At 48.7% G+C, this 12,755-nt stretch overlaps 1 protein-coding gene across 2 annotated transcripts in view; it reads right to left on the reverse strand.

Annotated features, from left to right (window-relative positions):
- LOC144151386 (nose resistant to fluoxetine protein 6-like) overlaps nt 1–12,755 on the reverse strand; it is an 87,470-nt gene that overhangs the window by 33,396 nt on the left and 41,319 nt on the right. For both annotated transcript variants that reach the window (XM_077682437.1, XM_077682428.1), the window contains one exon: nt 9,338–9,524. In XM_077682437.1, the coding sequence (XP_077538563.1) occupies nt 9,338–9,524 (187 nt within the window). The remainder of the gene's footprint in view (nt 1–9,337; nt 9,525–12,755) is intronic.

Here is a 12,755-nt window from a genome sequence, read left to right on the forward strand (position 1 = left end):
ATGAAACGATTACTTTCTACCGTAACAATTAACCAGGAGCAAATACGGTCAAAAAATAAGCAACGGCGGACAACGGTCCGCGCGCGCAGACTATGACAGCGCCATCTGGGAGGACTGACGGTAAGCAAGGCTGCAGAACCTAATGACGGACTGGAAGTTCGTTTGAATACCCACCCTTATGACATCATGGACGACGTCACGATAACAGACGATTTGGCGGGAGAATAAAAATTTTAGCCTAAATTTAATTATTTCTCAGTAAATACGGCATCGTTTTCTGCCGGAGAAGCACTGCGGCACTATAAAAGGCGAAATCTTTCAAATAAAACAAACTTGTATTTTGCCTGCATGGCCCCTTGAAGGTGGTCCTACTGAATTCCTTGTGGCCGTTCGACTTAGACGACGTCGAAAATCGGTACACGCAGGTGGACATGCAATGAGTTTGGCCTTTTTTTCGCAGCTTTTGGGCTTAACATTAAAATTAAGTGCAAGTACAGTGAGCTCTCTATTACAGGATGGTGGTCCAACCATTCCTAGCATTGAGTGACAATTGCTGGCGACAAGCCCAATATTCTAAAAATGACACGCATCAACAGCTCACCGTGATTATCTAGCACGGCAGCGTCGAAACAGTTAGCATTTTGGTTCGGGAAGAGCAAAATACCCAGTACTATCAAACATCAAGTGTTCGGGATTGCACACAATTTCACTGACATGCAACAAAAACCACCAGCCACTTGCTAGTGCTTCCGTAACAACAGCACTCCGGTGTTTTATGCTTTTATACCACGCGTATTGAGAATTCTGCAAAATTATTAATTTTTTTGTACATACAAACGATTCGGCTCGGTCCATTACAAAACGGCCTGAAGCGTCATAAAGTGCACAGCACACATGGGGAGTACCCTACATGCACGTAAAGGTTCATCGCACCCATCGCGACCTGCACACTGGACCGCGTTATAGGTAGACCAGGTCTGAAGGTGACACGCTATACGAATATTTGATGTCGGTTGTACGTATACACACACGCACAGAAACGAAGTCTTGGAATGCCCACTTGCAGCATCGGTCACCGGCTCCGGAGCTTTTTTGATTGTCTGTGCAGCGCGCTGAATTCCTGGTACAGTCGGCGAGGACAAATATATTGTTGCTACTGCTACCCACGGCAACCTTTGCGGGCGTCGTGTTAACTTGGGATACCGATAAAATTTTGATGATCGGCATGGATTGCAAGCTGCTTTAATCAAACCTCGCGACTGTACCTCGATCCCGCTCTCTTCGGCCTATGGTATGTTGAATTTTGGGCCCTTCCTGTCGGTTACATCCCGCTATCCACAAACCATGCAGAGGTCGAGCGCATTTCGCCAGCAGGGTATTGGCGGTGAGCGCGAACACGGGCGGCGCTGCGGAGCACGCCTCCGTGACGTCAGCTTAGGGATTCTCGCATTTGTCGTCTGCTTCACCCAGGCTCGCTCTCCCTGCTGTTTCTTTGCGCTCGGTCAACGTCCGATGCTTGACCGCACCAGAATTGGCGTGTGGGTAACATTTTATCATAATAATAGGCTTAAAGTGTGAGTTGAAGTATAGTTTTAGATACCGCTACGGAAGAAACATTTCCGGCGTCGCCCCCTTCCTTACGAAGCCGGTCGTGTGCATAGCGCGACGAGTCGGAGCTAGGCGTCAGCTTCTGTATTAAGCAATTTTTCGAAAAGGGAACAGTCAGCTGCAATAATAAGCGACAACAGCGAAAATGAAAGACCAAAACAAATTCTGGCCTTCAGGGCTATCGGCTTTGGCAGAAGGCATTATGATTCCCGGTAATCATATGTGTGGAAAAACAGTTTTTGCGACCTTGCCGAACGCTCGAAAGTATCACGTCACATTGTATCACATCACTTCACTTTTTCATGACATGAATTAGTTTGCCGACCTGCACTATAGGCTGCAAAAACTATAGGTTGAGTTCCAAATAACCCACTGTGTGTATAGGCGCGCGCTGGTTTTGTACGAGGCTTCTAACCAGTAGGAGGTTCATTGAGCAAAACGAGTCCCGTCTACGTTAAAGAAACAAACACACTCTGTTTGTTCAGACCTGGAGGGATATTTCGGTACATTTTCCACAGCCATATCCTCCCGATATTCGGATATGCATTACAGGAAAACTGCACTCAAGAGGAGGAGGAGGAAGAGGAGGAGGAGAAAACTTTATCCAACAATGAAATCGAGCTGGTTAGTGGGCCGGGTCCTCAGTCAAGGACAAGAGAGTAAAAGCAATTTTCTTTAAATCTTAGAACGCCATCCCGAGTAGAATAGGATTTGTTCTTTGCGCCTGGAATGGTTGGAAAACAATAAAGACCTGCCTAGAAATATTCATTGGTTTCGATTCTTGTGTTATTTGCAGGTATACTATTTATTGCGTTAGTTAGCGAGTATATAATGCCTTCAACACCGTAATCATGTCATCATTGTTCGGGTTGAGAGTCAGTTCGTTATGATAACAATGGTATGATAACAAATTCTGGGCACAAAAGCCGCCTTCGAGTAATGTGGACAACGTTGTTTGGGGCGCGATCACGGTGGCGAAGCACAAACCTCCTCATTGTATTTCCATGTTAATAAACAAAGCACGCTGCGGATATGCGCATTCTTGCACGCAGCCGTAGTGAAAGCAAATTTGTGAAAAAGGGAATGTATGCCATACAACCTAAGCAAAATATCCACAGTATCTTTGTGAGACTCCCAAACACCCCCCAAACCTCCTTATAACACGTTTGGGATGGTGCAGAAAAACTAATGCGTCGGGCACAAAAAAAGAACAAGATACATTCATCTGATACAAGAAAACAGCAACAAAAGAAATAGAAGACAGCCGTTTTATTTCCTGCTGTACGTGCGATGCGCGTGTAGGGGCCCGCGCTGCTTGGTACGCAGCATTACACTGTTGGGTCTTCATATGAGCACCTCAAAAATTCTGCAGGGAAGCCTTCGCATTTTGAATTCTTATCGAGGGGCTCTGAGCGTTGATCCTCGCGAATAAGCTAGAAAGGACGAGTTACGCGCGTTCTTCTGACCGATGCTCTGAAGAAAGTTGTTCTCTATCTCCTCGTGTGTTGCAAACTTGTGGGGGATACAGCTTCAAATTATTCAGATGCGTCAGAAGCTGGCAAAATAACTGAAGGACTAGAAATGCACTTTTTAATGCACTACAGCAACAAAGCGGGAGGTTTCTAGCACAGACACTGCTGCCCCTCACAAGCGGAGTGTAGCAGACGACCGCGGCGCGAGTCCCTAAGCTGACGTCAGAGCCAGGGGGCGCCACTCAAACATCTCACCGCCAATACAGAGTAACTTGGACGCCGAACCGTTTTGGCAAGTGGCGTCGGTACATATTGAGCCCGCCTGTGGCATTTTGCGGTTCACCAAGGGAAACCGAGAGGGCAATGAGAGCCTTAGTTAGGTCGGGCTCCTCTCAGCTATGGCATTCTCGTAGCTGCCATGAGACGCGTACATGGAGACATGCATTTACTGTTAGCTCGCTTTCAACCACCTTTGCACAGCGAACGCCAGCTTGGTCACTGTGCTCCTGGTTTGGAATGCTTGTTTCCTTGCTTGCTTGCTTGTTCCACCGGTTTATCGGTCATCTGTTTAGCTCTTCATCGCATTTTATGCACTCGACAAATTTTCTCAGGTGGTCTTTCTTTGTTTTATCGCAAGAGTAGTAGTAGTAGTAAGAAATTTTTCTTGAGCCGTGAAGTGGGAGTGGTTCCCCATTCCTGGAAGCCATGTGATGAGCGGGCAGCCTTCACTCCGAAGGCCAAAAGTGTCTGGACATCCAGATCACCGCTGGTCACCAGGTTCTCCCATAGCTCAGGTGTGGGAAGGGGGGATAGAAGAGGGGGGAGGTTGGATTTGTGCTTGCACTGTAATACGATATGAGTAGGAGAACCTGCATTCGGCAAGAGATTGCGTTGCGAACATACGACGAAGGCGGACTGGGTGAAGGAATGTATTGCTCTGCAGTCGGCGAAGTAGTGATTCCTCTTTTTTGAGAGTTTAGGATGTGGATGAGGGAAGTGCTGTCGTTCGGACCGGTAATATTGGGTAACGTCTTGGAACGTAACTAGAGGGACGGACGATGCGGTCTCCTCAGTAGCCTGGTGGGACAGGGCGCCGGCTTGCCAGTGAGCAAAGTTATTGCCCGTCAGTGAGGAATGGCCAGGAGTCGAGATGAGGGTGACTTTCCGGCAGGTTTGATGCTGCGGCACTGGTTTCAAAGTTGATGAGCCACCTGTTGGGAATGACCTTCCCAGCGCTACTGCACGGTTGTGACTCGCATCCAGCTTGTCACCGATGTTGAAAATCAGCCATCCCACCACTGTCACCGCCGTTGGGGGGCCCGCTCGCGGCAGCCACCGGTGTCGCGTCGCTGCCTTGCTCCGTCCGCTATCGACGCGGCGCAGGGCATAGCGAACAAGTTCTCTAGCCGACGAAAAGTTCAAGCAGCATTTATATACAGTATGTACAAGGGTAAGCAAACGTTACATGGCTCGCACAAAGGCGTCAGCACCTCTCCACTCGGTGCCGCCGAAGAATGCCGACGATAAGTGCTTCCGGGCTTGTTTTATACCCCGGGAAGTCCGTTGTGGCCCCGAGAAGGTCGAATAGCTCTAATCAGGGCTCTCGCTGCCTGAAGTTTGAATTCCGACGAATGGTAGCGAAGCGGTGAGTCAGCTGCACCGCCAATGGGGAAAGGGAGGGCGACGCCCACGCCGTCTTCGTGACCTCGCCTCCAGCCGTAGCGACATGCCCTTATTTGGTCGTTCTCAGATGCAGGATTCGGCCGTGCCGCCGCGACGAAAGGAAGGAGCGCCTTGGCGGTTTGATCCGGTTTGGACGAGGCGTGACTCAGCCTCGCTGTCGGCGCGTCGCCTCGTGCAACGCATTTGGGCCAGGCGCTCTGGCACAACACACCCTCCCGGCGAAGAAGCTTCTGCAGGCTGCTTGAGAATCTGTGATGATGATGGGATTGCTCGTATGAATGAGGGATAATGCGATGGCGAACTCTTCGGAAATTCCATGTTGACGATATCTCGATTGTTGCAGAAGTGACGAGGGCGGTCTTGGTGGTGACTACGGCTACTTTATGCTGTCCGTTGGGGTACGTACTAGCGTCCGTATAGGAGACGTCTGTACAGGTGCCATCAAAAGTAACTGTAACATGGTCTCGTGAATTTACAGGAATTCGTTCTTCTGGAAACTGCGTGGCTGCTTTTTCTATTAGGGAGGATTCCCTTAAGGGAGTCCTCCCTAATAGAGAAAGCTTCCTGAAAACCGGTAATGGCTGGTAACCTGGTAAACCGGTAACCCGGGCTAGTTGAAAATGGTTCATGACTGGAACTGCGCACAAAAAAGGGACCAGAGAAGAGAACACAGACACTGCGTTGTGTGTGTTCTATACTCTGGTCCCGGTAATTGCTATCATAAAGCCAGTAAGAGAGATTTTTTGTGATATTCACATATACTTCTTCCAATTACGTATGACGTCACCTGTACGCTTTCCATAGATGATCTCGTGCGCTTGGCTTTGCGCTTTTGTGCGGCCGGAATGTAGTGCAGGGTGCATATTTTTAACAGCGGAGCTGTTCTACAAGCCGTAACTTCGGTGCTTTGCAGGAAAAAATATGAAGGTGCCTCGCGGCGACCGTCGAGCGTTTCCGGAACGCGGAGTGGTTTTAAAAAAAAACTGGCAAAAACCACAATGAACAAGAAAATTCCGAACGTTCGTGAGCGCCTGCCTCGCGGCGACCGCTGAGTCTCCGGCTCACGCAGTGGCTTTAGCAAAAAAAAAAAAAAAACTCCATCGCTGTCGTCAAGCGCTACAGCGCATGTAATGCTTGGCACGATACTACTAGCGCAGTGCAAAGCAACGACGGAACTTGTAAAAACAATTTCAAACATGTAACAATGCGTGGGGATGTGTTCTCAGTGCTCATGTATAAAAAAATTCTGAAGCTTCGCTATGGTTCAAGCCTTGCGCGACTTAGTGCAAGCTTCTCCAATTGAGCTGGTGCAAGTCTACAATGCTGAGGATGTCTTTGCATCCACCACTCACCACGAAGAAGACGACGACCTCTTCGAGTCATATGACGACGATTACTAGCCCCACAACTCGGCAAATAAGCAATGATACTGAATATTAACTATGTGTCCGGCAATGCCCACCTACAACAGCTTCGCCATTCAATTCTTGCGTGTGAGTGCAAGATTCCCTAAACGCTTTTTTTGGCAAGAGGAGAAGCCAGATAGGACTTCTCCAGTGATCAGAGAGAGGCTGAGAGGCAGGGGGCTGGCATGGGAAGTAAATAATTTTCAGGAGGGTTTGGTGTTTGGGTGAGCCAAGTGTTTGGGTGAGCCCGCAGGTGTTTGGGTGAGACGGAGACGTTGACTTTATAAATGTCCTTCAATAAATTCTGGTACTGTTGTGGATGCCCTGTTGTAAGAGACGGCCCGTGGAGACGTTGATGGGAGGATTCAGTACTTGTTTGAATGGTTTTCGTATAAACCGGTCAATGGCAATGGTGTCCGAGTCTGTTTTGGCGAGGATAAGGTAGGGTGTGCATACGTCGCACGGGAGATCAGAAGAGCTTGAAGCAGTGGGACCACGTTTCTTTCCTTCATGCCATGGCAGCGGTTAGGAACACGTCGAAGAATGTGGGAGACTTGGTTAAAAGCCTTGGAAAGTTTACATATTTACATAAAGTTTCTTTGTTACATAAAGCGTGCATTGGCCTGGATGTTGAGGCCTAAAATCTTGACTGAGGAGTGGGCCGTATAGTATGGCCGTCGAGGTGTATACAGACTGGGTTTTTTCTGCAGAGCAGGAGGTTGTTTACGGATGATGACGAGTTCAGATTTTTGGGGGGAGCATTGAAATCCCACGGAGGAGAAGGACGTCGGTAGCCTGTTGAAGGTAGTCTTGGATTTTTCCCATGGAGCCGGTGTCGGTCCATACGGTGGTGTTGATGTGATGTGTGTGATGTGTGTGAGGGATGGCGTCAAGTTCCTTGGGCAAATCTAGAGGGCGAGATTGAAAAGAAGTGGGGAAAGAACTGAACCTTGAGGTGCGCCCTGATTCCCCAGTGCAATAGGCTGGGATCTAACGTCTTCTACACGAATAATAGCTTGCCAATGAGTAAGCAAATCTGCAGTGTATGATTAAGTTCGGTTGCCGCAGCCTGTTTGATTGAGGAGGGATAAAATGGATGAATGTCAAATATTATCAAATGCCATTTTTAATCCCAAGGGAAGAATGGTCCAGGTGGAGTAACGAGTCTCCAGATGGAAATATCCGCAAATGCAGCCTGGAATAGAATAAAGCCTTTTATACGTCCCACCAAAGGGACAGCGCGAAGTTTGAAACTACAAATCGTCCATCTTGAGGACGCGAGTGAAGGGCGTTAACATAGGAAACCACTCAACAATTTTTATTCGTTGATTACAGCTGAGGCTCACCTCCACTGCTAATTTCCGTGTGCACGGTGCAGTGCAACGAAAGTGTTGCGTGTAATCAAGAAGCAAAAAAAATCCTTCTTGTAGTTGCGCAAGCATTCAAAATGGTGCCGGTGTACGCGATATCGTGCTTGGGGGCCGAAAAGCTCCCTCTTTTCGTCGACGCCAAACGAACAAACCGTGCCAAGCCTATCTATGATCGATAAACTGTACTAAGCGTCATGCGGGAATCCCTTAGCGGCCGCCCATTTGCATTATTGCCAGAACGTTTTGGGGCCCTATTCTCGACTGCACAAATTGCTGGCAATTGAGGCAATTTTCCGGAAGTCTTTTCTGATTGGCTTTAAATTTTGGTCACGTGCTTCCGGTTGACAACGCGGTTGTGTGTGCTGTCGTCATTTTGACGTTTCATGTCGTTTACGGACACCAGTTCTAAAGTTTGCCTTATTTCTCGTTACTAAAGGCACCTAATTCTTGGCCGGCAATGAAAAACCAGACTAAATGCAGCGGACATGACAACGTAAGCCTGTCTTTGCTATTCAACAACAATGCTGCTTGTAATACACATCCCCTGTGTGATTGGCTGAGAAGGCGTGACGTAATTTAAACAGTTGGCGGGAACGATTACGTCATGCATTGGCAACTTCAGCCTTGGTAAAAATGACGTAATGCTACGTAACAGCTTAAAAATGGCGGCTGTTCTTGACGCAAAATACAAGCAAAATAGGGCAAAAAATTGCCCCGGCTTACGTCGCCGCGAAATGTGCGACAATTTGCAGCAGGAGCAGTTTCTCATGTGCGCGCTGTTTAAAGCATGTTCCCTACCGAAACAAATTATAGTTTCAACTGCTTCCAAATCAGCGATCATGGAACATGCAAATAACATACAGTATTTTGCTTCTGTGCTTGGCAATAAAATGAAAATTATTTGTTTGGCGTGACCGCAACTTAAGAGGGCAGTACAAGCCTCTCTATGACAAAGAGAACCGAATGCATGGCATTTGTCCATACTTGTCCTAGTAAGCTGTTGGCTCACATGATCGAACTCAAGAGAAAAATAACAAAGAAAAGTGACTATTTGGTTCATTACAGCGCTGATTGCAGTCGAGCTTGACGAATGAGTGAAACGGCGACATCGATGCGCTCCGCGGTTATCAGGCGTAGCGCTTCGCTGCTCTTATGTGTCATAGAAGCGATGGTCGCGGCCGTCTTTTTCTGTGATCACGCCATAAACTTGTAACATAGCAGCAGACGATGGCGTGGCGGCGGTGGCGGCAGGGAAGGTGATAACGCAACAAAGCTTGCATTGAAGCAGAGAGCCCAGATATGTTAATAAAAGCGATTAAAAGAAATAAGTAGACACAGTAAAAAAATTGTGTGATGTTCTTTAGCTCGACATCCGCCTTTCGCTCGCTTTTGGATCAACGTTACTCGATCGCCTTGTGGTGTTGGCGCCAAATTTGACCTCCAGAAATGTGTTTTTCTTGTCAGCCTTAGGTACCGTCTTAATTTTTATAGTACATGCCAAGTGTTTTTATATCTTTCTTGCACAATATTTGATACCTTGGTAGCTATCTTTATGGGTGACTCGTCAAATTACACTGCATGTCGTCATAGCTACAGGTGCAGCACGTCACTGATTGCTTACGTCGTGCTTACGCAAAAAAAACATGGGCGAAATGCCGTCAATTTGTGCAGTCGAGAATAGGGCCCTTGCTGAGGTATTTCAGTGTGTTCGCTTCACTGAAAGCCGCATTCATGCTATGCTCGTTGAAGTTGTTGCATTAATCATGGAAGCATGTCCCGCATGGACTCCTTCTCATACCTCCTCGACCCGTGGCACAGGCGTACGATGGCCAGAAGAAAGCGAGTGCCCAGAGGAGCTGATGAAATCCACCGTAGAGGGAATTGGTCACGGTGTCAGGTAGGTAGCCTTGGTTCCAGGGGAACGACATGAACAGGACGCCGCCGGCAAGCGCCGACGAGATCAGCCAGAGGGCCATCTCGACGGTCTGAAATAAACAAAGCAGAAACCAAACCATAGCCACAGCAGCTTTGAATTCCCCTACGAAGTCTACAGAACTGTGTTTAAAAAATTAACCGAGCATCCTATAGTGGATCTTTAAGAATGCATGAGCTTCTCGCCCCTCTCAATGAAGAACTTGAGACTCGGCCTTACGCGTACGCCTTCCTCCAGCTTCATGAGCCAGCAACGCGGCGTTTCTAGCACGTCTTTCGTACGCCGCGCAAGACGTTCTTAGCGCTATAACACACTCAGTGATCACGTTTTCTTGCTTTAACAGTGGCTTTGGCTGCCTGTCGCTCCTTTTATTATCCACCAGTATCGGCTTCTGGCCACAGTCATCACTTCATTTTTCTGCGATGATTTTAGTAGGTTACCGAATAATGAACGAAAAATTTTGGCAGGAAAAAGTTTGTACTACTATTATTCTACTACTACTACTACTGCTACTACTACTGCTGCTATTCGTTCATGTACAAAACCTGGAATAAAAAAAATCACACATCTTCTCGCCGTGAACGATGCCGAGGTCGCAAAGCACTGGGACGCAAGTTGTGTATTGCCTGTGTGGTGAGCGTCATCGTGCGTGCGTGCTGAAGCACTCTGAGTTGTAAATGATTTTGAGATGCACTAAATGCACTGTAAATGACAAGCGCCACACGAAAGACAATTCGCGTCCCGGTACTTAGCACCCTCGGCATCGTTTACGGCGTCTTTTTCCGCGAATTATCGTTAGATAGTTTAAGGTTTTTGCTTTATTTTTGCGTTTTGTACCCTTTGAAATTCGCGCTCTTTACTACTGCAGTTACCGGCGCTCTCCCAGGATCGCGCGCGGATAGTACTAGAGTGTGCGCCGCTCTCGATAGATTGCGGACAATGCTGTGCGCACGTAAAGCCCCTTGCGCACGGACAACTCCAGACATCGGCACGGACATTGCGAGGTCCTAAAGTGCTTCGCCCTTAAAAAATTGGCACACCTCGCACTAGTTTTGTAAGGCTGGAGAAACAGCAGAGCTGGCGGCCCCTCTCCCGTCGTCGGAGACCTGACCGTTGCACCTCACATGGATTTCCGAACATTCCGCTGAAAGTTTTCAATGTCTGGCAGGCCCGGATCGTTTTAAAAAGTCCGCATCCTTTCACTCCTCTCTCAAAGGGCACCGGGTTGGCAGACGCTAGAACCCGCGGCAACCGGCTTGGCAAACTCGGCGTCTGGGATCCCCACTTAGGCACTTACTTACGCACGTGGACTGACAAGTAGAAATGCACGCCAGAACTCACGCCGCGAACGCTGGGCAGAGTGTTCTCGAAGGTCGAGGAGGAGGAGGAGGAATAAACGTTTATCTGAAGCTGTCAGCCCTGGGGAAGAGTCCTCATTCCAGGACCCCTTGAGTCCGTCCGGCTTCTTGGGCTCGCTGCACCAGCCAAAGCTGGTCGTCAGGGTCCGAGCTGGACAGTGCTCTCTCCCAGTGCTACCCCCCCTGCCTTTCCCCTTCTCGAAGGTCGAGCTGGCCGACATCGGGCGCTCCTCACGAAGCGCACGCTCACGTGCGCTTTGTATTTTTCCTTGGCATTTTCTGCGAGCTCCTCACGTGTCGCAAGCCCACGCGCCCATGGACGACGCCTCCATACACGAGCCTTTACAGCATGTGTTGTTCAGTGACGCCACGGTCTCACGGGCGCCGGTCAGGCTCGGCGGAGCCATGCCTATGCTAGCGAAGCAAGCGCGAAGCACGCACAGCTGCGCCAGGGGTTGCTAGGCAACGCGAGGTGACGTCGTCGCTCCGCGAGGTTTTCTGGTGCGACGGACAGATAACGCTCCGGTTAAAGGAGCCATGAAGAGAAAATGCAAGTTGGTTTTATTGGAAAGATTTCGTGTTTTATAGTGCCCCCAGCGCTTGTCCGGATACAAACGGTGCTTTATTCACTGAGAAATTAAACAATTTAGGTTAAAATTTTGATTTTCCCGCTCAATCGTGCGTTTTCGTGGCCCCAAGTGACATCACTGGAACGGAACCGACCGCTCTGCAGCCTAGAGTACCTTCATTCACGCATCCGCCGTACAGGGTAGAGACACGTATACGCTGGCGCCGCCATTTTCGGTTGCTCGCTCGCCGCCGAAGCAAGTCATTGTGTCAAAACCGCGCTAAAATTATCGCCGCAAAGCGGTTTACTAAAGAATTTTGAATCATATTGTCTGTTTCGCGTTGCTAGGTCTCGTGGGAAACGAAAAGAACAACGCAATGAGCATGTTGGCCCAATCGCGGCGGCACGGGACCGTTGAAAGGTTGTCTCCACCCTGTATACGCCTCGAGCTTCGCGATCGCTGCGCCGCCTGCCGCCGCTTCTCCGCGGCGTTGACGGGATTTGCGCTGCGTGACTGATAGGGGCTCGTGCAGTGTTTTGGTTCTATTTCGCTTCTTTTCGCCTTTCCGCGCCGTAAAAAAACTTGTTATGGTGACGACTATAGGCAAAGAGTACGTTTAGGTCACTTAAAAAGCAGCTGCGTCTTCGTAGAGTACGCGATCGCCTGCAAGAGCTACCCGGGGACGCGGTTCTGCGCGCTTCGTCGCCGCTCTTCCGGGCGTCGGCGACGGCAGCAACATATCACCCATGTCACCTCCAAAACATCAGGCACAAATGAATTCGACTGACACTTCGTTTAGATCTGATACTGGCACAATGAGAGGTTGGCGTCATTTTGCAGCGTGGACAACGAATGCGGCATCGTTTCGCATATATACGCCGCAGACAAATATGTTTCGGGGATGTGATTACCCAATCCCGGACAATAACGTATGCTTTTTATAACAATATAAACCATGCGAGAATGTAAAGTATATTCCAAGCCTGTGCGTTGTTAAATATGTGCCCACACACGCCATATAGCAAGAACCAAGCAAATGAAACCACAGAAAAATAAATGTTGTGCCAATGCGGAATTTAGAAACGTATACAGCTCTAACGGAAATGAAAAAAAAAAAAACAATGCAGCTTCTGGCATGTTAAAGACGTTCGTCTAAACTTACGCCAGGTACGTTTCACTAGACCAACTATACGCGAAATGCACTGCTATTTCGCAAGAAATCAGTGGGAGGGGGGGGGGTGGGGGATGCTGTGTACAAATGCGGAGCGGAATCAAGCAATGAACGTTTTAGTAATCCCACACATAAATCTCGCGTTCCCTTTCCTTTTGTTTTTCTACTTCAACGAAGAGCTGATC

This window comes from Haemaphysalis longicornis, unplaced genomic scaffold (assembly GCF_048455015.1).
Source record: "Haemaphysalis longicornis isolate Haplotype H1 unplaced genomic scaffold, Haemaphysalis longicornis Haplotype H1 scaffold_1, whole genome shotgun sequence".
NCBI lineage: Eukaryota > Metazoa > Arthropoda > Arachnida > Ixodida > Ixodidae > Haemaphysalis > Haemaphysalis longicornis.